Source organism: Conger conger, chromosome 6, assembly GCF_963514075.1.
Source record: "Conger conger chromosome 6, fConCon1.1, whole genome shotgun sequence".
NCBI classification, from domain to species: domain Eukaryota; kingdom Metazoa; phylum Chordata; class Actinopteri; order Anguilliformes; family Congridae; genus Conger; species Conger conger.
Window position 1 is genome coordinate 8,883,607 of NC_083765.1, and position 25,485 is coordinate 8,909,091.

At 50.4% G+C, this 25,485-nt stretch overlaps 1 protein-coding gene across 1 annotated transcript; it reads left to right on the forward strand.

Annotated features, from left to right (window-relative positions):
* Positions 1-662: 662 nt before the first annotated feature.
* terb1 (telomere repeat binding bouquet formation protein 1) lies at positions 663-24,135 on the forward strand. The gene is made up of 21 exons (XM_061246621.1): positions 663-1,081; positions 1,364-1,474; positions 2,113-2,241; positions 3,012-3,140; positions 3,665-3,725; positions 3,839-3,954; positions 4,552-4,680; positions 6,303-6,455; positions 7,137-7,268; positions 9,435-9,560; positions 10,545-10,702; positions 11,707-11,961; positions 12,894-13,147; positions 14,516-14,586; positions 15,150-15,248; positions 17,004-17,168; positions 18,577-18,657; positions 18,767-18,808; positions 22,230-22,321; positions 23,333-23,488; positions 23,870-24,135. Exons 1-21 carry the CDS (start codon positions 1,048-1,050, stop codon positions 23,903-23,905), a joined length of 2,529 nt encoding a protein of 842 aa, XP_061102605.1. The 5' UTR covers positions 663-1,047; the 3' UTR covers positions 23,906-24,135.
* The last annotated feature ends 1,350 nt before the right edge of the window (positions 24,136-25,485 follow it).

Consider the following 25,485-nt stretch of genomic DNA (forward strand, 5'->3'; position numbering starts at 1 on the left):
TATTACATTTCTCAACAATGTTTAAATAGAAAAGCACTGAGCTTAGTAGTAAAAGTCACGCTGACTTGATTTATATATATATCCATGTTATGATATGCATTCGGTCCTGTCTTAAAGGGCATTTTGGACTCTGGTGGTAAATCTTGTATTGACGATGTGACCTGGAACATCATATATATATATATATATATATATATATATATATATATATATATATGCCAGACATGGAGCCAGGTGTTTGGTCAACACAAAAGTCCAGCTTCAAATATGTCAAGTGTTTGTACATGAAGAAAGTAGAAAACGTGCCTATTACAAAGGCTGCACAGGTTGTTAAACTCTCATTTCCTTGTTTTATTGGTGAAATTGGCCCTCTAGACCAGTAATTTAGTCCTACATCTAATGTACAGCTAGTGTGCAGTGGCCCATTTTTAGAAACACGAATGTTTTTTTTTTCCAGGTAGTAATATAATAAAAAAATATCGATTCCTGGCACTTACGAAATATTTAACTGTGCCTTCCTATTTGCGCTGGTCAAGGAGTTGATTAATGTATTGCTCTATTGGTACCATGATGGTACCTGTATGGTACACAACTTTCCAATCACAATGTCAGATGAGTGGATCGTCAAAGATTTTGTTTCAATGACGTAAGCCGCGCATTCCCCTATTTCTCTAGGTGTGAAGCGCAAACGTTTTTAAAGGAAGTTAGTCAATGTTTTTTATTGCTGTCATCAAAATCCTGCAAATTAATCTTCGTAATGGCCTGTTCACTTTTCTGTCAAGTATAATTAGTAAATACGTGTGTGTAAGCCTTGGTCAAATTCGGTAAGCAACGTGAAAAAGGGGTGTCAGATGTCGGTGATTTAGTTAGCTTGCTAACATTTAGTTTACGTTAGCAGTAACGTTAGATGGATAACGACGTTGGCTAAAGCCCACTTGCAAAGCTTTCTTTGCTAGAACACCTGTTTCCTTCTAAGCAGACAATTAACATTCTTCGAGTTAGACTAAGTTAGCTAACTTTGCAGAGGAAACGAAACAAATCGTGTAAATGGATGGATCGGACGCAAAGATGCTAAATTGTGGTAAGTTGGCTAAGAACATCTCCAATTTACCGAGTTAGCTAGCTAGCCTAGCCTAAGTTAGTAGCTAGCTAGGAGCGAGTGCTATAGGGTTGTGTGGTTAGTTTATTATTATTTTTTTAATCAATAATATTTTTTGATATTAGCTGTCGTTTAAAAATGACTCCAGCATATAATGACATTTTAATCTCAGTGATCGCTCTCAGTTGCCATCTATCCTGTTTGCCAATTAGGTGGCCTCTTCTGACATGAAATGAGTTAAACTCTTTTTCATGTTGATTACAGCGATGAAGACCGACCTCAACTTGCTGCTTGAGTGCCTCAAGTATCAGATGAATTGTCCTGATGCACAGAAGCAAGCTCTACACACCATCTACTCCATATGTCAAGAGAAAGGTCCGTTTTTTCTTGTAGCTTTGATGTGATAACATCAGTCAACATCGTGAATCTACTGTTTGCTTAAAGAAGGCATAGTATAGCATTTTCTAGATAATTATAGTTGGCTGTACATGTAGGGTGGCGGCACGGATGGCGCAGTGGGTAGCACTGCCGCCTCACAGCAAGGAGGTCCTGGGTTCGAATCCCCGTCGGCCGGGGCCTCTCTGTGCGGAGTTTGCATGTTCTCCCCGTGTCTGCGTGGGTTTCCTCCGGGTACTCCGGTTTCCTCCCACAGTCCAAAGACATGCAGGTTAGGCTGATTGGAGAGTCTAAATTGCCCGTAGGTATGAGTGTGTGAGTGAATGGTGTGTGTGCCCTGTGATGGACTGGCGACCTGTCCAGGGTGTATTCCTGCCTTTCGCCCAATGTATGCTGGGATAGGCTCCAGCCCCCCTGCGACCCTGTTCAGGATAAGCGGGTTCAGATAATGGATGGATGGATGGATGTACATGTAGGACTATGGATACCCAATTTTTAAGGCTCTTAGCATTGTGCCACTTACTAAATTAAGTCAGCAGTCAGACCAGGGGCTTGTCTTTGTAGGAACAGCACAGTGGAAGGCCACCATGGATGTGTCTGTTTGCTTCCTTCCTCAGGAGAAGTTATAGACTATTTCCGGGAGATGGGTGGCGTGCTGTTTGTTTACAACCTCTCTAAATCCAGCCAGCACTTGGAGGTGATGGAGGCTGCCCTCTTTACTCTGGGCGGCCTGGCAGAGAACAATGGTGCGTTTGTCTGTGTCTGTGTGTGTGTGTGTGTGTGTGTGTGAGAGAGAGAGAGAGAGCGCGCGCGCGTGCGTGCGTGCGTGTGTGTGTGTGTGCGCATGTGATATGTGTTCGGTCCTGTCTTAAAGGGCATTTTGGACTCTGGACTGTTATCTGTGGTAAATCTTGTATTGACGATGTGACATGGAACATCACATATGTGAACATGAATTGTTTTCTTGAAATAAGCCCATAATGCAATAGTTAAAGTTAAAGTTTAGAGAAAGTGGGAAAGTGGACACACACACATACACAGTAATTCAGTAGAGCCTCATTGGACATAAGCACGGTATTCTTTTATCTCACCAAACTGTCAATTATAAAGTTGAATTCAAATTCTTTATATGACCAAAAGGACACTTGGTCTTTGGTTTATTTTCTCAAAAATAGTTCTTGTTAATATAGATCGCCTATATATTTTTATAATGTGAAGATGTACTTATGTACTCTTGATGGGTTGTAATTGTGCACAATTTCAATAGGTGGCACTGTTTTCCTTGTTTGAAAATATTCTCAATACTCAATCTCTCAGTCAACATGAAGTACAGTAGAGACAGTAGATCATTTTTCAATGTAGTTTATAGCTTAGAGTAATTCAAGTTTGATGCTGTCTACATGGATATGGTAATGAGAAGCTTTGACCCCTCAAGTTTTCAGATATGTAGATAAAGATTATGTAACCATATTATATCACACAAGGCAATGTGTGTGCGTGTATTTTTGTCTTGCAGTGTTTTGCCAGCAGGCTCTGTGCAGAGCGGACATCTTCACATACATGATGCATTTGCTTGTGGAGGACTCCCCGCTGACCCTGAAAAGGGTCGTGGTGTACATGGTGTTGGTCCTTGTCACCAACAACAGTAAGAATATCTGTGAATGTCAAATATAAACCTCTTTCTGCAACATCTTTCCTCGACCGTTTCGTGAACTGTAGTTCTAAACGGGGTGTTGCATGTTTGAATTCCGGCTGTGACAGTCCAATTGTAACCTCATACCCTTATATAATGTACAAAGCCTAACAAAGACATGCAAATATGCAAAATGTTACATTTGCAACACAGGTGCTTAGTATGTGTGTTTTAATGTGAGTGTTACATTTATTTTTTAATTTTTTTATGTTTGAAGATGGAACTTTGAATCTACTGTGAAGGCAGGAAGGAAATGTGTGTGCCAAGACAAGATCACCCGTGCAAGCAGCCATATGGCCGAACATGTTTTGACCTTCACCCTTCCCCTGTTGGCCTGATAATCAGCCCTGGTCTATTATCATTTCATACAGTGTTGCAGCACAAGTCCTACAGTGGAATCAGTGAAATCTCTTTTTTTTAACAACATAACCATATAATCATTATCAAGTGCACACAATTTTGCACTGCTGTTACAGGATCCGGTCAGACGCTTGCCAAGGCTACAGGCTGCATTGAAGTCCTTCTGGATTTGTTCAGGTACAGGCAGGGTTTTATCACAGTTGATGCTGCTTCAGTGTCCTGTAATCTCTATGGCAGCTGTACCCCCCCTCCCCCTCCAATAAATAAATTGTTTGTTTATTTTTGTCAAGGACAAGTTTTCCCATCTCGACTGAAGACATGAGACTGGCTAACGTCGCTCAGCTTTGCCAGCTTTGGACGTCTGTGTCGAGTGCTCTGTGCGGCTGTGTCAATAACCCGCAGAACGGTACAGTGGAACTGCAGCTATGGGCACGAACACCAGTGCAAAGCCCCCTTATGTTACAGTACTGATCTTCCTGTTTTGGGTATCCATGTGCCTGTCAGTCATCTCAGTGAGCTGTTGTTATAATCACAGGTCAGCATAATGGACCTTCACCAGTAGAACGCAGTGAAGTAATTTTTAACATGGTACCCTTTACAAATTTCCATGACACCTGAGTCTGTGGGCCTCCTTGTTAGGTAACAGCAGGAGCCTGTGTCTGTCCACACGCCCGCCCGCATGCATGCGTTTGTGTGTGTGTTCCGGTAAATTGAAGTTTTGTGTGTGAGCCTAACCGTTTTGTGTTCCACATGAACATGTGCTCCCCCCCTCAATGCTACGCTTCAGCTGCCTGAACGCTTCACACTCTTCGTGTGTGTTAATGGCCAACTCGCTTCTGACACTTATTTTAAAATTAATTTTTGCCGGTTATTATTTTAACCGATTTCCTTTAGTTTCAGCACTTAAGTCTTCAAAGACCGAAGACTCGAATTGTGATAAATCATGCTCTCTCTTTTTTTTTTTTCTCTGTTGAATCTGCTTTTCTGTAAATTTGTCAAACAGAAGAGAACCAGTTGATATGCATGACCGTCTTCCCTGAGGCGAAGACGTGGCTGGAGCGACTCGCACTGCCGAGAGTGGAGATCATGCAGCCAATCACGTCCTTAATAGGGATGATCGTGGCTAATAATCGTGAGTCTGCTGCGCTGGCTCATTCAATCACCGAATAATGAGTCCTAATCTCATGTAATCTGATCAAATCGGGAAAAATCCAGAAATTACCAGAACGTGCGGTTTCTTGGTCTTAAATCCTGGAAAGCAACAGAGTTATAAGAAGCATAAAAATACCTTGCTTCTGCACCTAAATCAAATTTTCTGTGCACTGAGTTTTTAGTATTAGATTGAATTTGTGGCCAGCAACCCACTAGCTGTGGATATGGTAGACAGAATAGTTTATTATTTTGTGGTGGTGCTAGTATTGGATCTCAATAATATCTTCAAGCCATTACTGTATGTGGGCTGTTCACTTGTTTGCATTATTAATTTATTTAGAAATGTGGTCATGATAAATAATCTTCAGTCCATCTGCGAGGAAGTGGTTGTGGAATGGTAAATTGGGATATTCAGGTGACTGAAAGCCTCACTTCTTCACGGGTAATACTCAGTGCCCCATCGGTCTCAGCTGGTACCGGAACGGTCCGGTTTCCACCCACAGTGGGTCATGTCACAACACAAAAAGGGAGTCCTTAAATCCTGACCCTATCATTTCACGCCTGATTTTAATGGCCAACTCGCTTCTGACACTTATTTTAAAATTAATTTTTGCTGGTTATTATTTTAACTGATTTCCTGAAATCCCTGAAATGACACGGCGTACGAACGGAATTAAGGCGGGAAGCGTGTGCGGGGTCTGTAGTGCCGTCCAGCCTCCGTGTGTTTCCGCGCACGTGACACACGCACCGTGCCCCATTCAGGCCTAATCTACATCAGCACAGCCGCTCAACACTATCGCTCTCCCCGCAGAGAGGCCCGAGACAAAGGATGGCTCTCTCCCTGCCCGCCGGGCCTGTGTGCCTGGCTCCTTAATGTAAAATCAATCTGCCCCAGAACACTGACTCTGCACAAGCACCAGGCCACAGATGATGGGTTATGAGACGGAGAGGGACTAAGGCCCTGCTGATGGCTGATGAATGCTGCTCATGGTTTCAGAGTGAGGGGGGGGAGGGGGGTGGGCAGGTCGGGGCTTTCCGTGTTTAAAGAAACCTGCGTTCTCCGCATTGATTCCCTGCGTTGTTCCAGCTCTAGCTGAAATGAGAGCGTTTTTCAGGGCGGCTGGCTGACGGCCTCTTAGGCATCTGTGTAGTTAGAATTCTGCTTGGCGTAGCACATTTCTTTTGGAAGTGTTCTCTTTTTGTGAGTAATGTTGTTACCAGTCAATTTGAAACCGGTTCACAAATGCATATGAAGGCCGTCCAGTGTACATAAGAAAGCCAAATAGGATTTGGAGGCGTTATCGCCATGGCATAATGACACCAAGTAAACACTAAAAGTCTATATTCCATTGTGAGAGTAATAAAAGATAAAGAAAGTGTTTGTAAGTGTTTTCTGGGATTAAATTATTTTTATCTTGCATATTAAAGATTTAGTCTGAATCTGTGATTACCTGAAGGTCATGAATGTTGGTGAAGGAGAATGCGGTTCCAGCCAATGATTACAGCAGTCTGCGGTTGTTATGGAAACTGGCCCATTCCAGCTGTCCTGGAGCTGTTGTCACCTCGTCACGTCCGTATTCGATGTGTTCTCGTGTTTCCCAGCGTCCGCCCAGGAGGGCTTTGCCTCGACGGGGGCCCTGCAGACCCTGGCCCGGGCCCTGGTGAGGTTTGCTGCGGAATCCGGCCGCAGCCCCCTGGCTCGCGACCTGGCCGTCACGGTGACCAAGACCCTGAGCGCCTGCATCACCGACAAGGGTGAGCTGACGGCTAACCGCTAACGTCCTTTCCCCTGTGTCTACCCAGCGTGGAACCGCCATTCTCCTCTTCACCGCCCGCACATACATGGAGAACCACGGCTGAAGTGTGTGCACTCCTTCAATTTACTCATTCTGCTCTCGTTTAGCACTGTCTGATGACGAGCGGCTCTCGTTTACTGCTGTCTGATGAAGAGCGGCACTCGTTTAATACTGTCTGGTGACGAGCGGCTCTCGTTTAGCGCTGTCTGGCGACGAGTGGCTCTCGTTGAGTGCTGTCTGATGACGACCGGCTCTCGTTTAGTGCTGTCTGATGACGACCGGCTCTCGTTTAGTGCTGTCTGGTGACGAGCGGCTCTCATTTAGCACTGTCTGATGACAAGGGACTCGTATAGTGCTGTCTAATGACGAGCGGCTCTCGTTTAGCGCTGTCTGGTGACGAGCGGCTCTCGTTTAGCACTGTCTGATGAGAAGCGACTCGTATAGCGCTGTCTGGTGAGTGTGCTGTATGCGGTAATTAACTGCTCTTCTATTTGGTTCGGCTCCCAGATGGGTGGAGTCAGCGAGCGTCCAGCTGCTGGAGTGGATGATCTGGGACGGCAGGGGAGGGCCTTTCATTTCCTGTCCCAGCGCCCAAGCCCCAATGATTAGGTGTGTGTGTGTGTGTGTCCCTCCCCCTCAGCTCCTCTGGCCGCAGGACTGGCTGAGTACCATCTGGTGCCTCAGCTGCTGACCCTGCTCTCCTGCCCCGGCCTGGACCTCCGGAACCGGCTGTGCATCGTCCTCACTCTGGGCCACTGCACAGAGTCCTGCGGTGAGTCCCCCCCCCACCCGTGAGCTGTGCGCCACGCTGTCTGTAAGGTACACCACGCTGTCTGTAAGGGTCTCTCTCCCCCCTCAGCTGTGAACCACGCTGTCTGTAAGGTACACCACGCTGTCTGTAAGGGTCTCTCTCCCCCTCAGCTGTACACCACGCTGTCTGTAAGGTACACCATGGTGTCTGTAAGCCCCCCCCACCCCTCAGCTGTACACCACGCTGTCTGTAAGGTACACCACGGTGTCTGTAAGCCCCCCCCACCCCTCAGCTGTACACCACGCTGTCTGTAAGGTACACCACGGTGTCTGTAAGCCCCCCCCCCACCCCTCAGCTGTGCACCACGGTGTCTGTAAGCCCCCCCCACCCCTCAGCTGTGCACCACGCTGTCTGTAACGTCCACAGGATTTACAGTACATTGAGTCTTGGGCCGTGATGTAACAGGATACCTCTGTGTTTTATTAAACGGGTTCCTCTAAGCCGTCATGGGAAAAGGCGAGGCGCTGTGATTGGCCAGCGCCGGCGCTGTGCCTTCCTGTCTGCCTCCCTGTGCATTTAATGTTTTTCGGAATGTGGAAGACGCTGTTTTTTGTGCCGTACATTTTCCCCCTCGCGTCGTTATTAATGTACACAGAGGAAAAACGTGTGATTAATAAGTGTTTTCACAAGTGCTCTGCCACCCACCCACCGACCCCACCCCAAGGTTTACTTTACACTTTTTCCCCATCAAAGTTGTGATTTAAGATTCTGGAAGCCGTTGGAGAGTTAATGTAATGTGCAGCACTGAAATGACAGGGATTCTCCGGACAACAGAAATAATCAATTAACATTTACCCACATTTTCCAGTGTGGGCGGAGCGGCAGAGTGGGTCTTGGTGCTTTGCTATGTACATGTACACAGACTGATCCTCACTTCCTCCGTCCCATAGCACAGTGTACACACAACACCCAGAGGAACTACAAACTAGGGAGTTTCATGTATATACAAGACTCCCCTTCCCACACTGCACAGTGAGACCGGGCTTTGTGACGGAGAGGCTGACCCTCTGGACTGTCGACCCCGGGGCCTTGAGTTCACCGCATTAAAGGTTTACCCAAAGTTTCTGCAAGCAACAGAGCATGGAAAATGATAAGAATGTATTTTCTGCACAGACAAAATGTTCTCTGGTAAATCAATTCTGGAGTTCAATTTAGTCTGCATTTGATCTCTCTGAAAGTCGTGTAGCCATGTTAAATTAAGGCAGTGTTTTTACCGTGAGGGGGGGTGCGGTTTGTGAGCACACAGGGAGTGTAAATAGAGCGAGTGGTCAACGGCACTTGATACCATTGTGCTGTTTGCACTGGGATAACAGAACCGTGCTGTGCATTAGCCAGCAGCTTATGGGCGGAGGGAGGTTTTGTCTTTTTGAGTGGCCTTAGCCTCTGTGCCCAGCCACTGTTCACTCCAGGTTCTGTTCCTCTGAGGGAAACAAGGTTTTTTATTTTTTATTTTTTTTTACCAGTCTCTGGTGTGCACCGTCACTGAATCAATACCCCCGCCTCTCCACTCTAATCCTGCCAGGGTCTTCTATTCTGAGCCAGTAGCAGAACATCGATCTGGATTTTACCCCGTGTGACGGTTATCTGCTAAAAGTCCTGTGAACCTGGAGTCTGGTGATCCAGGTGCATAGCATTAGCGCCTGACAGCTTTCTGCTCCGAGTCGTTTGGAGAGACCCAGTGGGGACATTTGCATCATTAAACTTTGAAGCATAAACTTGTCCAACTTAACGATTAGCTTGTGCCTTAATGTGCACCCCTTGGTTGTTCTATGATAGAATAAAGCGCTGTCCAAAGAGTTTCATCGAGTCTGCTGTGCGTCTGTGCGCTTACAAGGGCACAAAGGCGTTAGAATGCCACCTTTTTGTTCGTTCAAAAGAACGTTTATATTTAACTTCCGATTGAAGAGGGCTGTATCGTGCTCTAATTAGATGTACATAATCGTGGCGCTCTTGTGTGTTCATCGGAGGACGGCCCTAGGTGCAGCTTAAGCTAATGAGCGGTTGTGATGAGTGTTCGGCTCATAAATACCGCGCTGGAGCTGAGGACAGCACGCGCAGCGGGGGGGTGGTAACCCGGGGTTCGGGAGCGCAGTGTTAGGCCCCTGATGAGCCCCTCTCTCCCCCCAGAGGAACACCAGCTCCAGCTGCTGCGCGCGGGCGGGCTGCCACTCATCATCCAGCTGCTGACCCAGACTCAGGACGAGGAGCTGAGGAGGGCCGCCACGTTCGTACTGCACACCTGCAAGCAGATGAGTGAGGAGACTGCGTGTGTGCGCGCATTTTTGTGTGCACACGCATGTGTGCTTGTGTGTGCGTGTGTGCGTGTGTATACGTGCGTGTGTGTGCGTACGCGTGCGTGCGTGTGTGCGCGCATTTTTGTGTGCACACGCATGTGTGCTTGTGTGTGTGCGTGCGTGTGTATACATGCGTGTGTGTGTGTGTGTGTGTGCGTACGCGTGCGTGCGTGTGTGCATGCATTTTTGTGTGCACATGCATGTGTGTGCTTGTGTGTATGTGTGTACACGTGCGTATGTGTATGTGTGTGTCTGTATGTGTATCCATGTGTGTACGCTTGTATGTGTGTATGTGTGTGCATGCTTGCAGTTGTGTGTGTGCACATGCATGTGTGTCTGTCTCCGTGTGTCAGTGTGCGCGTGTCTGTGTGCTTGTGTCTGTGTGAGCGTGTCTGTATGCGCGCGTGTCTGTGTGCGTGTGTCTGTGTGTGTGTATGCTCGTGTGTGTGTGTGTGTGTGTGTGTGTGTGTGTGTGTGTGTGTGTGTGTGCGCACATGCATGTGTGTCTGTCTCTGTGTGTCTGTGTGCGCGTGTCTGTGTGCTTGTGTCTGTGTGAGCGTGTCTGTGTGTCTGTGTGCGCGTGTGTGTGTGTCTGTGCGCGCGTGTGTGCATGTGTGTGTGTGTGTGTGTGTTTGAGAGATCCATAAGACCGGTGTGGAAAGACCAGTAACAGTGGAAAGCATGAACGTGCCCCTCATGCCTGCATTCTTAGCATGCCTTCATTATCACACTCTCTCTCTGAATTTCATGCCTATCTCTTCGTGTGCTGTGGTGAAGATCGGTTAGATGAGGCCTCCAGAAACGAGCGTTCGAACAGCGCTCCAAACAAGTCTTCACACTGAAAACAAGCATTCTGATGTGTCGATAACATGGTGCTGCGGTGAACATGGCACACACCCAACAGAGCACCTTTTGAAAAAAAATAATTTTTTTCCTCTCGAAGCTTCGACCCTTGGGACAGACGGAGCGAAGCGCTCTCCCCAGGTCCACCTCCACGACCCCGCGGCCTGGGCGGAGCCCCCCGGCGATGTGCAGAGTTACAGGAGGTCAGCGTGGGAAATGCAGGCCCGGATAGAACAGCTGGAGAAGCTCCAGAGAGAGGTGGGGTTCACTAGGGCAATGTTACGGGTGTCAGTGGGGATTCACTGAGGCAATGTTACGGGTTTCTGTGGAGTTCAGCGGGGATTCAGTAGGGCAAAGTTAAGGGTGTCGGTAGGGTTCAGTGGGGATTCACTAGGGCAATGTTACGGGTGTCGAGGAGGTTGGTGGTTTTCCTGGATGGAATGTAAGAGATGAGGGAGTGGCAGGGCTTTAGCAGGATCGTGTGAGGGGCTTCCATAGAGCAGAGGACGAAGGGGGATTATTATTGGAGAGAAGAGTCGATTGTTATTGTACCACAAAGCAGAGCCAGAGCAGTCATTTCTGTTCCCCGCCATTGGTGAGAATGTGTAGAGTCTGTGGCATGGAAGCAGCACTCCGGAGATGCTTCCCGTTTTTGTTTGCGGTTTGAGTGTGTTTATTTTGTTGTGACATTCCCAGCGGGATAGCGCGGGGGGCGCAGCGCGGAGTTATCCCAGGCATGCACCACACAGAGGGGCGCCGACGCTCCCAGCTGCACCCTGCCCCCCCCACACTCTGCGCCCTGCCCCCCCCACACTCTGCGCCCTGCCCCCCCCACACTCTGCACCCTGCCCCCCCCACACTCTGCGCCCTGCCCCCCCCACACTCTGCGCCCTGCCCCCCCCACACTCTGCGCCCTGCCCCCCCCCACACTCTGCGCCGACTGGCTTTTGCAAGCAAGCAGAGGTCATGGCTGAGAGTCTCTCAGCCCAATAGTGGAAGAGGGGTTGGGGTATAACAGGGCCTCTCTCTCTCTCTCTCTCTCTCTCTCTCTCACTCTGTGTCTCTGTGTCACTCTCTCTCCTCTCTCTCTGTCTCTCTCTCTGTCTCTCCTCTCTCTGTCTCTCTCTCCTCTCTCTCTGTGTCTCTCCTCTCTCTGTGTTTCTTCTCTTCTCTCTGTGTGTCTCTCTCCTCTCTGTCTCTCTCTCTCTCTGTGTGTCTCTGTGTCTCTCTCTCTCTCTCTCCCTCCCTCTCTCTCTCTGTAGAGTGCGTTGGGAGGTGTGAGTGAGGGGGAGAGGGAAGGGGTGAATTCCTCAGATAAGTGCCGCGGGCCGGGGAGGGATGAGACGCCGCCAGCCTCCCGCTCCTCCCGCACGTTCTGGGAGGGGGCTGGTGCGGTCCGGAGGCACGCAGGCCGGTCTGAGGCCCGCACGCTGGAGCGCACCCCGGCCCGGCCCAGAACCCGGCCTCCCAGACAGGAGCCCCACGGAGACTGCGGGGGCCCAGCCAGGCCACTGACGGTAAGGACACGCGCTCCAACAACAAAAAGCCTTTATCATCCCTGCGCCAGACAGGCCAGTCTCAACCACCCCTCCCCCCCGGCGCACAAAGCCCAAGTCACTTGTTTTAGCTTCCGCTTTACGCCGTTCTCGGTTCGCTTTTGGAGTCCCACCGTGGACGGTGTTTTTCAGTGTTGTTAAACTGCTGACGTTGACTTTAGGCTTCTTCCCTCTCTGGCAGTCACGGTGGTTAGCTCTCCATAACAGTGCCTGTTCTGTCACTGAGGATAGCCGGGCGCTCTCAGGACTGTGCCCAGATCCCCAGCGGAAAGGGTTAATGAGTCACACTGCTCCTGGCCTGCTGCTGTTTAGAGGACCTATGCCACTGTAAGGCACTGTAAGCCCCTGCTAATTTAGCAACGCTAACTGAAAGCAACATGCCTGTGCGTGTGTCTGTGTGTGTGCGTGTGTGTGTGTGTGTGTGTGTGTGTGTGTGTGTATGTGTATGTGCGTGCGTGTGTGTGTTTGTGTGCATGTGTGTGTACTTGCGTGTGTGTGTGTGTATATGTGTATGTGTGCGTATGTGTGTGCGTGTGTGCCTGTGTGTGCACGTGTGTGTGTGCGTGTGCGTGTGTGTGTGTGTGTGTGTGTGTGTGTGTGTGCGCGTGTGTGTGTGTGTGTGTGTGTGCGTGTGTGCGTGTGTGTGTGTATGTGTGTGTGCATGTGTGTGTGCATGTGTGTGTGTGTGCGTGTGCGCGTGTGTGTGTGTGTGTGTGTGTGCGTGTGTGCGTGTGTGTGTGCATGTGTGTGTGCATGTGTGTGTGCATGTGTGCGTGTGTGTGTGCGTATGCGTGTGCTCGTGTGTGTGTGTGTGTGTGTGCGCGCGTATGTGTGCGCGTGCGCGTGTGTGTGTGTGTGTGTGTGTGTGTGTGTGTGTGTGCGTGTGTGTTCAGGGCTCGGTCAGGAGGCAGATCTTCCAGGCCAGCGCTGCACCACAGAATCCAGCCGCACAGCAGTCGGCCCCGTCCAGCCGCAGTACCGCCGCACAGCCACCAGGTGGAGCGTCTCGGCCAGGCCGTCCCGTGCGGCTGGGGGGCAGCGCGCGTTCTGCATGCGGCAGGATGTCCCTCCGCTCGACCCCTCCAGCCACGGGGCGTCCCGGGGAGCTGCAGGGGGCGGCCCACCCTCCAGCCGCGCTCCCGGAGAGGTACCGTCCCAGACTGGAACACGCCTCCGCGCTGAACACACACACCGCGCCGCGGGCAGAGCAGTACCGCTGCACACGGAGGCGCACACACACTCACACACTCTCCGCTCCTCTGTTTGTGCTGAGCCTTTGAAAAAACAGGTTGTCTCAGCACACAAGAATGTCTTGCATTCCCAGAGCCTGTCGGCGTCCACTGTACAGCCCCGGGGAATGCGGGCCAATGTCGGCGCACAACGCACACGCTTGTTATTAGGGGCTCGGAGCCCGTCTAAGCTCACTGACCACGGGATCAGAATTAGACTCTAATGAAGTCTACCAGTTTACCAGGGCAGAGACGGAGGTTACAGCTGAGACCCCCCCCCCCCACTACCCCTTAAACCGCTCACCCCTCAAAAACCCCCCCCAGCCATCAAACACCCCCCCCCACCCCCCTACCCCTCAACCCCCTCACCCCTCAAACCCCCCCCCCCCCCCCAACCCTCCAACTTTTCAGGGTACAGCCGTCCACAAAGGAAACGGCCTGTTGTTGTGTATCAGGCCGGAATGCGAGCTACTCCAGGCAGGCTCACACACCAGTTGAAAAGGGCATTCTGGGTAGAGCCTGCCAGTCCGACTCGCTTTTTAAAGAAATTTATGGTGCAGCCTCTTCTTTTTCTTCCTCTTTTTTTTTTTTTTACTCCTCGAGAGTAGTCCCACACGTTTTGGAATGTGGTTTCGGGGGGAGGAGGGGCACGGGGTCACCCGGTTTTCTCCCTGGGGTTGTCTCCTCGCCGTGAATTTTGGCGGCTTTCCCACAAAGAGCCCCGCTCACGGGCCCAGTTAGGAACCCGATCGATCCCATTTCCCTGATCAACTGAGCGGGATTCCAGGGGATTCTCCCGCGCCCTGCCCCCCCCCCCCCCCCCCTTCTCTCTCTCTCTCTCTCTCTCTCTCTCTCTCGGCCCCCCCTCTCCTCAGACCCAGACAGCCTCTGCAGAACGTGGGGGTCCTTGCAGGAGCGGGGGGGTCTCCCAGCCTCCCAGAATGCTGTTCATCAATGTGCCCGTTCCCCTCTAAGTCACTGCTGCTGCATCTCCATCGGCACCCGATTGGCCCCTCCAAACCCCACCCCCCTGGCCCGCCTCCCCACACACACACACACACACACGCATACACACTTGCACCTTTAAACGCATCATGTTCCACACGCTTTTCTCTCCCTGTTAAACACCAGTGTTCATTCTGGGCTCTTTTGAAGCTGTGTGGGGGCAGACAGAGCTTGCGGTGTACTCCTGCAGCTGGGCTTTATGGGACAGGAAAGTCCTCCTCACATAAGAGTTGCTTGCCGTGATTAATTTCTTTCTCTTATTTTCACCCTTGTGTTTTCAGCCCAGTCATGTTCAAACGTCCTTATCCAGCCATGGAACGAGCTGGACGCTGTACCAGGCCAGCATGCAGAGGTACCCAACATGTCTGCCTTACACAACTACTCATGCACACACTGTCTGTGAAAGGCGGGCAGCAGTGTTGATTGGTGGTGGGAGAGTAGCCGGCATCCAATGGTGTATGCGTGTGTCTGTGTATGCGTGTCTGTGTGTGTCCGCATGTGTGTGTGTTCTTGTCTTTGTGTGTGTGTGTGTGTGTCTGTGTGTATATGCGTGTGTGTGTGTGTCTGTATATGTGTGTCTGTGTATGTGTGTGTCTCCGTGTGTGCTTGTCTGTATGTCTGCGTATGTGTGTGTGTCTTTGTGTGTGTGTGCGCGTGTATGTGTCTGCATGTGTGTCTTCGTGTGTGTCTGTGTGTGTGTGTCTGCGTGTGTGTGTGTCTCTGAGTGTGCCTGCATGTGTGTGTCTGTGCGTGAAATGTATTCTCTGAGAAGGTGAAGGAGACTCGTTGCCCTCCCTGAAAGCCATAAACTACGCCTCTGTGCTCAGGTGACAGCCATTCGTGGGCGTGAAATGAAAGTAATGCTGGGGAAAGGGCCGCGCCGAGGCTCATGGGAAGGGCGGCTTTTCTCCGCAGATCACATGTCCCTGTGTTCGGACGTCCTGGAGAGCGAGATCAGGAGGATTCTGCGCACGCCCCGCGCCGCGACCAAGCGCGCCTCCTTCCGATGCTCAGGTTGGCAGTAAAAACATCAGAGGGCTTTGTGCTCAGAAGCCACCATGAAAATTATAGCCATCTCACTTAAGCTGCTGTTATTGGTTCCTACAAAGTAGGCGGGACACGGTTTCAGAAGGCCAATGGCCAACGGGGGGGGGGGCGGGGGCTCGGAAAATGATATCCACACATTCTTTTGTGTTTTCTTCCTTCTTTCTGTTTAACTGAAGATCTGACTGTTTCAAAGCAGTAAAACCAACAGGGGGCCGTCCAGCTGTGCATACCTCCTTATTAGGAATGAATTGCGAGTCTGACCTGAAATGGTCACTTGTGGGGTTTGAGGTGTTCCCGCCTGTACACTGCAGTGCACCTGCATCCCAGAGGAACTCCTCAAACACCAGCAGTGATGGGGAGGGGGTGAAGCTTCTTGGAGTTAATATTTTCCCCCACTGACTCAGTGACCCAGTATAAACACTCCCTCGTAAAAAACGCTTGCAATCGGTCCCGATTGGCTTTAACAGTCACTGGCGTTCAGGTGCAGATAAGGGGAGAACTTGTTTGACTGGGTTCCTGGGGCCGGTTACACCACCTCGTACAAAAGTTGGTCTTAACTGTTATTCACACCTGTTGCACCGTGTAAAAATATGACTAGGTGCACTTACGTCCAGCCTAGACGATGCAAGTTCACGTTGATGTATCATGTCGTGCATTTGTTGCTAAGCGGTGTGCATTGCATGGCTACAATAGTGTTACTTCTACTGTTTTATTTATTGACATTAATCCTGTGTTGTTATATGTCCAAGACGGCCCAACTTTCCGGGGGTAAAACAGAGCAGGACTAACTCCGTTAGCTTGATAAGTTCACAGAGAAAAACCCGTAACCTTTCCAAAAGTGGAAGATGAACTGAAACCGCTGATTAGGATCGTCTACAGCTAACTAGGGTTTGCTGCTTTGTGATACAGTTCCGGCTCAGAGACCTGTGGATTAATTGAAATAGCTCAGCCCAGCAGAAACAAAAGCGGCCCGTTAGCTCACTAACGTCTGAAAGTGTGCTGATTAAGAAGACATATTCAGAGGTTGTTGCTTTTAATTTAGCAAAGAGCGTTACCTAGGAGAATCACCTGAAAAGATTCACTGACGCCTACTCCATAGTAGGCGTATAATTTACATCCTAATGCAGCGATACGCCCAGTTGATGCGACAGGTATGTTTTTTGGGTCTGACTTTGCGCCCGTTCTACGTCGGACGTTACGTTAAGACCAGGCGTACGTCCAGTTGGTGCAACCGGGCCCCTGGGGGAGGGAATTTAACCCTTCGAGTAAGTTTGAGTAGTCTTTTTCGTAATTCAGTCAGTGGCTGATTAAGACTGCTGAGAGTCTGGTGTATCCGGGGAAGGTTCTAGGCACGAGGGTGACTGCTGACACCCAGCGCCGTTGGCAGGACAGCGGGACAGCCACTTTTCATTACTGTCAAACGTGTGAGGAATTGGAATGTCCAACCGGGCAGCTTTATAGTGTACTTTGCCTTCTGTCTGACAGTGTTCTGATCTGAATTATTGATATACGTCGTAAGCAGATGGGTTTTTACGAGGGGGGGACATGTCTCCTGGCTACGCTGATTGTTACACGGAACCCGAGTGGTAGGCGGCAGATATCCTGTCAGATCGCGTTTGTTTTACATGTTTCTGTGACACGAGCCGTGTGTCCCCCGGGGTTTTTTTTGGGGGGGGAAGTGTAGAGGGTGTAGAAGGAGCTCTGTGTTTCTCTCCCGGGCAGGGTGCGCCCCGGGCCTCTCCGTGCTCAACAGCCGCAGTTTTGGCCGGATCCTGCGCTCCTGCCGGCACCGGTGCGACCGGCACGCCGCCCTGCTGGAGGCCGAGACCCGGCTCAAACGACGGGTCGGAACCGAGCCGGGACACCGCCGACGGGACCGCGGCGCGCGTAAGGACCCCCGGCTGACGGTCTTTCACCCCCACCCCCCACCCCCACCCCCCGAAAACCTCTTTTCAAACACCATGCGGCTGGGCCCGGGCCCGGGCTCCGGCCTCGCTGACTTCGGTTAGCAGGTAACCCTGGGGCCGCGCCCAGCCAGGGGCCACACGGGGGGGCCCCGCTCTCTCCGCGTTCCTCGCCTTCCCAGCTGACGTTCCTGGCGTTTTAGAAGACGGGCGACATGTCCGCGCATTGGCGCACTGCAGCGCGGAGAACAGGAGTCTGGCTGAGGAGCAGCCGGGGAGTCATATTGCTGTGGCGTGTGTGCGGCATGCAAATGAACGCCGCACGCTAGCCTGGGCTCACAGCCCTGCATTGTTGGTAAAAAAAACAACAAAAAACAAAAACATGAATTTAATGCTTCTGCTGTTTTTTTCCACGATATTGCAGAAATTCTAACGGCCGATTAGCCCATTACACTGTCAGTATGAACGGCGCAGATAAACAAGGCTGTTTACTGGTAATATGTTAATTCACTGAATTATGTCAGGAGTGTGTGTGTGTGTGTGTGCGGTGTGTGTTCGCCTGTTAACCGCGATGGAAATCTCATGGTCGAGGCCTGGCGCATGGTCGTTGGCTGGCGCTCCGTATGAGTGCTGACACGCCAGTCTTAAATGGAAATTCACACCGCTTTCTTATGCAAAAACCTTTTGAGGAAGTCTCGCCTGTTAGCCGCACTGTTCCCTAAAACGCTCGTTATTTAGACTCACTTTGTTCACTTGTGTGCAGTTAAGACGTGTTCCTCGCACAGTTCACAAACTGAGAGCATTTTGAAGCCTGAGAGGAATTCGCCTCGGCAGCGGCGGTTGAAGGTGTGGAAATCGGACCGGTATCTAGGCATCGTGGCCCAGCGCCGGGTTTCTGAATCTCATTAAGGGGGCTTGGCACGATTTTGCCGCGTAGCTCCGACGCAGTCCCGTAATCGCACGCTCGAGTGTGTCGTGTGTTTACAGGGAGTTTGGTATTCCGGGCACGCCCTGTTCCCCTGGCTCTTTCTGCAGGCTTTTTATCACAATGGCTGTGGGGCTGTTTGGTCACGCACTGCTATGCTCCTTCTCGCTGTGTGAGTGTCAGATCAAAGTTTGCGCCCGGTGACGTCGCGGGTAACCGAGCCGCCCCCCCCCCCGCCGCCTGGCCGCAGACATGAAAGATGAAAGATGAAAGGGCCCCCCCGTCCATTAGAGGCGTGTCGCGCTTTCCCCTCTTGTCGTTATTTTATCTGTATCTTTTTCCTCCAGCGAGAGGCGTGAGATTGCCCTCTCGGCGCTGTTCTGTAATAACTGTTCCTTTACATGGCAGACGCGAGGTCGGAAATGTACTAACACTCCTTCCTTCTGCTACACCCCCCCTCTTACAGAAATCAGCCTGACTCCCCTCAGCAAAGGCTCCTCTCTCTGGCCAGGCTCCTCAGAGATCTGGAGTAAAGCTGGCCCAGCATGTAAGATCCATCTGAACACATGTTCATATTCACATTCATATTTCTCAGCTCTTCAACTGTTTGTTTTTTTTAACCCGGTCATATTTCTTCTTCTCCTTTCCCTCCGCAGGGATAACTCTCACTCCTATTAAGAAACGTCAGGAGCCTGAAGGTACAGGAACAATTCCGCCCTTTCACCGTGTAGTTTCACACCACACGCCCAAATATTTCTGCAGTACACGGACTTCAATATTTATTTTATTTTTTTTGTGTATACATTCTATCCAGAGGTACCTGAACATCTGAAAAAGTTTGAATCGTAATAAAAATAACGTCCAATGTAGGGCTTGGGAGTTTGGAGCCTGAAGCCAAAGCTTCGAGTATTCTGGAGAACAAGGTGGAAGGTGGGAGATGACATCTCTGTCTTGTGACAAAACATCCTTTTGAAATGTAAACATGGCCGGCTGATCCAGAACTGCAAACATTTGCAGTGGGTGAAATCCCGTGGCCGGCAGCGGGGAGAGGACTGTGGGAATGCGCTGTACTGAGACGCAGGGAGCCGCTCTTTGTGTCTGTCAGAGCCGGGGCACACAGACCCTCCTGTTACACCAGCCTCCTCTGTGGGGGCGTGCGGGCGGGGGCTAGCGCTGGGGGCACACGGAGATAGAATTATAAAATACGCTCTGTCACCGACAGTCTGTCATTGCCATTATGTTCTTTCAGTTTCCATAATCTGAATCCTGTGTGTGTGTGCGTGCCGGTCTATAAATGTGTGCATGCGTCTGTTTAAGTGTGTAAATGTGTGTGTGTATGTGTGTATGTGTGTGTGTGTGCGCATGTGCGCGCCTGTGTTGCGCAGTGCTTGCGCAACATGAAAGGGTCTTTTTTGTTCTTCGGGACCAGTTCTGCTTGTGAGGCCTATCTCTTGTGTGCATTGCGACACGCGCACACGCACACACGCGCACACACACACACACACACACACACACACACACACAGACACACACACGTGCCGACGCGCTGAACCTGTGGACCTGTGGAAAGAGCTCGGGGCTGGCTGTGTGACAGGCTGTGATGGAGCGTGGTACTCCGCCTTCAGCAGCAGGGCAGCTCGCCGCAGCACAGGGGGCGGGTCTGTCTCTGTCCCCCTCCCCCCCTGCACTCTCTTCCACCCTTTCTCTCTGTTCTCTCTCTCTCTCTCCCTCTCCCTCTCCCTCTCCCTCTCCCTCTCCTAATCTCTATATCTTCAACTGTCTCTCTCTCCCCAACCAGCTCATGCCGTGTTCTTTCCTCTCTCCCTCACCAGCTCTCTCTCTCTCTCTCTCTCTCTCTCTCTGTCTCTCGCTCTCTCTCTCTCTCTCCTTTTGCTCTCACAGTTCCCCCCTCACTCTCTCTCTCTCTGCCTTTTGCTCTCACAGTTCCCCCCTCACTCTCTCTCCCTCTCTCTCTCTGTCTCTCGCTCTCTCTCTCGCTCTCTGTCTTTTGCTCTCACACAGTTCCCCCCTCACTCACACTCTCTCCCTTCCTCCCCCTCTCCTCCCAGGCCCCTTTCTCTCTCTCCCGTTTAGTCCCTCTCCCCCTCTCCTCTCTCACTCACCACCCCTCTTCTAATTTATAAATAATTCACGAGCTCAGCCTTTGGCGTGCTTCTCTTAAGTAACCTGGGCCTGGGATTTAGCAGTGTCACCACGACAGGCCTAAAAGCCAAGGGCATTCAGTATGGATTTACTATTAAACGCAGGATCCCCTCTCAATGTGTTTTTCTCATGCTAAGGTTGTTTGCTCTAATTGTTGCATTCTCATTGAACTGGCCGGCAATCGTGTCTTGCGTTGTTAAGAGAAAAGGACCTTCTTAGTCCTATCGAATTTGAAGCAGCGGAAAGTTGTTTCATTTAACTGTAAACAACGGTCATAACTGGTGCCGGGAGCAGCTGGCGGATAAAATCTCTGCAGTGTAGCAGATACTCGTTTTAAAGCATGTTTGGTGCATTACGGAGGGTGGGCATTTTTTAATTCCCTGTTCCTCATTAATGTAAATGGGGTGGTTTCCGTGGCGCTAGTTGCCAGGGCAGCGTTCTGGCTGCCGAAACGCCAGCCTCGGGCTTGCCCACGCCCGAGTTCACCGTGTGACCGCGCTGCTGGACTCAAGGTGACCGAGTTGAAATGTTCTCGAGTCCGGGGCTGCGAACACGCCCGTTTGTGTATTTACATACGTCCGGCGCGGCTCCCGGCAGAACGGATGATGTCATTCTCGCCCTGAGAGTTATTGCTTTTGATTTGGAGCGCTGGCCTGGCCGTCTCCTCCTAAAGGACCCGCCAAGGGGAGCAGGTGGCCCTTTGGAGGGTGAGCTGTAAATGCTGTCTTTTATTCTGTGTGTGTGTGTGTGTGTGTGTGTGTGTGTGTGTGTACGGGTCCGTGCATGTGTGTACGTATGTACACGCATGCATATGTCTGTGCGTGCCTGCATGCATGAGCTGTGTGTGTATGTGGGGGGGGGGGGGGGGTGGATGGATGCATGCACACACACTCATTGAATTCAACACACTCATTGAATTCAATATAAATGAAACCGCCATAACCCATCTACACGTGGTTTCAAGGAAATGAAGAAAAATCTCGAGTGCGATTGGAAAGGATGACCATTTGTTTGTTGCCAAGGCTTCTGGTTCCTGCTTTGGTTAATGGTCCTGAATGAATGATTGAATTCTTCTTTTTTTTTCTGTAACCTGATGGCAGCCGGAAGGCAGGGAGGGGGGTTGGGTTGGGGTGGGCGGTGTGGTTTAGCCCTGTGTAAAAGCCATAATGTCCCTTGTACAGGCTCCAAGCTGGGTCTGTCAGCAGCAGTCCACACACACACACACACACACACACACCACAGCCCCGCCACGGTTCAGGGCTGCAGTTGTCCCACACCGCAGATGCACGAGACCCGGCACGTCATGCTGAGGAAAGCCACGGCCTTTCTGCTGCCATTAAACTAACCCAGAAATCAATACAGTTCTGCACCGCCATCAGGCCCCACTTAACTGCCTCTGCAATGTGCCTTCACTGCAGGCTTTAAAATGGCCGCCCGGGCCGATCACGTTTCCAAAGGCGAGGAGGAGAAAGTACACAGTGGCCATGTTTACAGAGCCCACGCCTGCAGAAACCCCAAATGCTTAATCACAGTGCGGATCGCACCGCACATAGCGTGTGGGCTGAAAAGGAGCTGAGAATGTCCTTTTCTGACGTGACTGCCGCTTCGGTTGGTCAACGGAAAGTTGATCAGCCGGTCATTAGATTTGCGGAGATCATAGCGGGGCGAAGGTTTCCTGGCCCGTGTTTTGCGTGTTGTTTTTCGCACAGAGACGAATCATGAGTTGTCCATTTCCAGTTGCCCGTTCCACCCCGGCCGCATAATAAATGATAAACTTGCCTGGTGTCCACCTGACAGTAATTAGCCCGCGGCTAAGCCGATGGAGAGTCTGGGAGCGGAGCGTTCGGCCCCTCGCTCCGTATACGCAGATTTTGTTCGTACTCATATTGTCGAGGATTAGCTTCAGGCCCACGTCGGCTCACGTTTCATTTAATTACGTATTTCTCCCTCACGCAGAGGAGAGTGCATACCACAGGGAGGGGTCCACCTCCGAGGAACATCAGGAAGCCCGGCGTGGAGGCGAGCATTGGGAAGAGCGCGCTTCAAACGTAATTACTCTTCCCCCCCCCCCTCTCTCTTGTTGTTTTGAAAGGCCGCAGGTTTTACACGCACACCTCCCTTTCAAACGGCGTGCTTGTTTGAACATCTTCACTTATGAAACCTGTGTTTGTTTTGTCTAGAAGCGGTCTCTTTGCCTTGTTATTCTGGGTCTCCTCTGTTCCCAAAAGCTCCGGTTGAAATTATTTACGTGGGCTCAGCGCATTCCTCCCCCTCTCTCTCTCTCAGATTGAAGTCTTTCTTTAATCTCTGAAGATAAGCCCAGTACTGCCTTTTCTCTGTATCACAGCACATTTTAAGTGGCCTATGACACACCGTTTAGCAACCACTATTTTCTTTAAAGGGATGGCTGAAGAACCAGCAAAGCGTGAGGCTGTATTCCCAAATGAAAGGGAACAGGAAGGCCTGCGGTGCTCCAGGCTGCTGGAGCAGAGCACAGAGCGCGTAGTGCTAGCGCAGAGCGTGTAGCACAGAGCGCGTAGTGTTAGCACAGCGCGCATAGCGCTATCACAATGCGCGTAGTGTTAGCACAGAGCACAAAGAGCTAGCACAGAGCTAGCACGTAGTGTTAGCACAGAGCGCCTAGCGCATAGCGCTATCACAATGTGCGTAGTGTTAGCACAGCGCGCATAGCGCTATCACAATGCGCGTAGTGTTAGCACAGCGCGCATAGCCCTATCACAATGCGCGTAGTGTTAGCACAGAGCGCGTAGTGCTAGCGCAGCGCGTGTAGCACAGAGCACGTAGTGCTACCACAGAGCGTGTAGTGCTAGCACAGAGCGCGTAGTGTTAGCATAGAAGGCGTACTGCTAGCACATAGCGTGTAGTGTTAGCATAGAAGGTGTACTGCTAGCACAGAGCGCATAGTGCTAGCACAGAGGGCGTAGTGTGGAGAGTTACCAGGCAATGTGGCTGGGGATGTTAAACTATGCCGCGCGCAGACTCTCCCCAAATGAAAATGCGCACAGGGGCCCCTCTCCCTCTCCCCTCGGTCTTCACAGAGGAGGAAGAGAAAGAACTTCACTCAGGACGAAGTCCAGTATCTGCTGAACGGGGTGAAAAGGTTGGGCCCCTGCTGGAACTCCATACTGTGGTCCTTCCCCTTCCAAAAAGGCCGAACCAATGTGGACTTGGCCAAGAAATTCACTCGCTTGCAGGCAAGTTTTTGTTTTTTATTTGAAAGGGTTTTTTTTTTTTTTTTTCTCTCTTTATTGGCATACTTGCGCAGTCTGAATTTTGAAGCCGTACCGCCCTGAGCTCGGATTGAGCTTGACTGCACTATATCTGGTCTTTTGTGAGAGGTTTTAAACGGCTCCCTCTCCCAAGTCTGGATGAAGGTCGTCAGACAGAATTAATTAAATTGAAGTGGCCGTTTCAATTTTATTTTTGGCCTGTCTTCAGAACTTGGCTTGTCTTTGAGAACGCTTTCTGAGTGAAACGGCAGCGCTGCCTCAGACCAGAGCGCTGAAACCGACCCTTTCACCAATGGCTGTGGGATACCGTGATACTCATCAGACTTATCATTTCTTGTTTTGCAGAAGGAGATGCCACAAGTAGAGTTTCCAAAAGCCTGATGTAGGAAAGCCAGAAACCCACGGGAAGAGTGATCAGTTAATATACCTTATTATATTGTTCGAATCATTTAATTCATGAAATATTTTGTATTGTTATTTCTGGTTTGTTTCTTGGACGTGTTGAGTCAAAAAATGTTTTTGGGAGGAATTGTATGATTGCCCTTTACATTAAAAATGTTACGTATATTTAAAAAGATAGTCTGAAAGTCAGACAGCTTTGACAGGAATCCACTTCAACTGTTCTATTGACAATGGCCTATACTGGTTTTAATATTTATCAGATTCTTTTTGAGCAATCATCTCATTCACAATAAAGCAAAATATCATTCTGCCAGCAATGTATTTGCGGAATTATCTTTGATGTATATCTACTGTTAGCATAGGGTTCATTCTTTGGATTCCACCAAATGAAGGGTGTAATCGCAGTGGAAGGTAAACCTGTTACATTTTCTGTATTCTTTGGTAATGTTTGTCACAGGACATTTTTTTGTTTTCTTTGGAAAGATTTGTCAGACAATACTGACCAACATTTCTTATTTCTTCCTCGTTCTACAAGTCCCAACCCCCTTTCGCAGCCCCGGAAAACATTCAAAACATTCTTCGCCAAGCGTATGTGTTATTTTAAAGACTTCGGAAATTCTACCCTCAGAAACCTCAACACAGGCTGCAAATGGAAAGCGTTCGGCGGCCTCGCAAAAGGGCGTCGATAATACGGCCTCCGTTCCTCTCCGGGCAGATCCGAGACGGTTCCAGGCTGCACCGCATCGAAATAGTATTTGCTCAAACGTGTGGTTTAGCAGCAGCTTCGCAAGAAGCGTTCGCTCTCGAGTTGTGCCATAGCCGCTTCGGAGAGGCCGGGGACGTGGGGGCGGGGGGTGTTTGATAAAAGCGTTTCCCCTATTGACATTGTAATTCTGCGCCGTTGGCTCATGGCCCTTCATCATCTACTCGGACCTCGGTTTTAAAGAAGCACTAAAATGTCTGAAGCCTGGAGAGGGATTATGCTGTTTTTCAGGGCAAGCTTCTCCCTTTCGCTGCATCAGAGGGCTCCTTTTTTCAGATCCCCTCCCAACCTCCCCTCAGAACCCCTTCCTCCATAAAGAATGCTACCCCTCCCCCTCTCCCCTCTCCCTCCCTCTCTCCCCGTCCCTGCCGGTTCAGTCAGGTCTGTGAAAGGTTGTATGTGTGTTTGTGCTGCCAGGGGGGTCAGAGTTGAACTGATATGTTTTTGTGATGTAACGGGAGAAACGGGAAACTGCCAGCGCAGAGTGAAGGGCGGAAAGACCTCGACGTGTGTTAGCACGTTAGCAATCTACCCGGCCAACAAAAAAAAAAAAGAAAACCCAACAAAAAAACACCACAAAGACGTGCTTAACCGAACCCCTTACATTTTCACTGAATTAGTTGCCTGTCTCATTAATTTACCATCCTTAATTTGTACACACGTTAGACAACAAAAACCATTGTAAATGTAAATGCTCCAGTGTATTGGTGAGGGATGATAATCTTCGGAAGAATTTACTGTGCAAATTTCTATCAGATTGTGTTTTAAGTAGCGTTAAAAGTAAATTTACGTGCAC

What these genes read in the sequence shown, in the direction of transcription:
- terb1 (XM_061246621.1), top strand. Translation starts at nt 1,048, where the DNA reads ATGGATGGATCGGACGCAAAGATGCTAAATTGTG. An exon ending in GCCCAGCCAGGCCACTGACG is followed by an intron (nt 11,962 to 12,893) that starts GTAAGGACACGC and finishes GTGTGTGTTCAG; the next exon opens with GGCTCGGTCAGGAGGCAGAT. An exon ending in GGGAAGAGCGCGCTTCAAAC is followed by an intron (nt 22,322 to 23,332) that starts GTAATTACTCTT and finishes CGGTCTTCACAG; the next exon opens with AGGAGGAAGAGAAAGAACTT.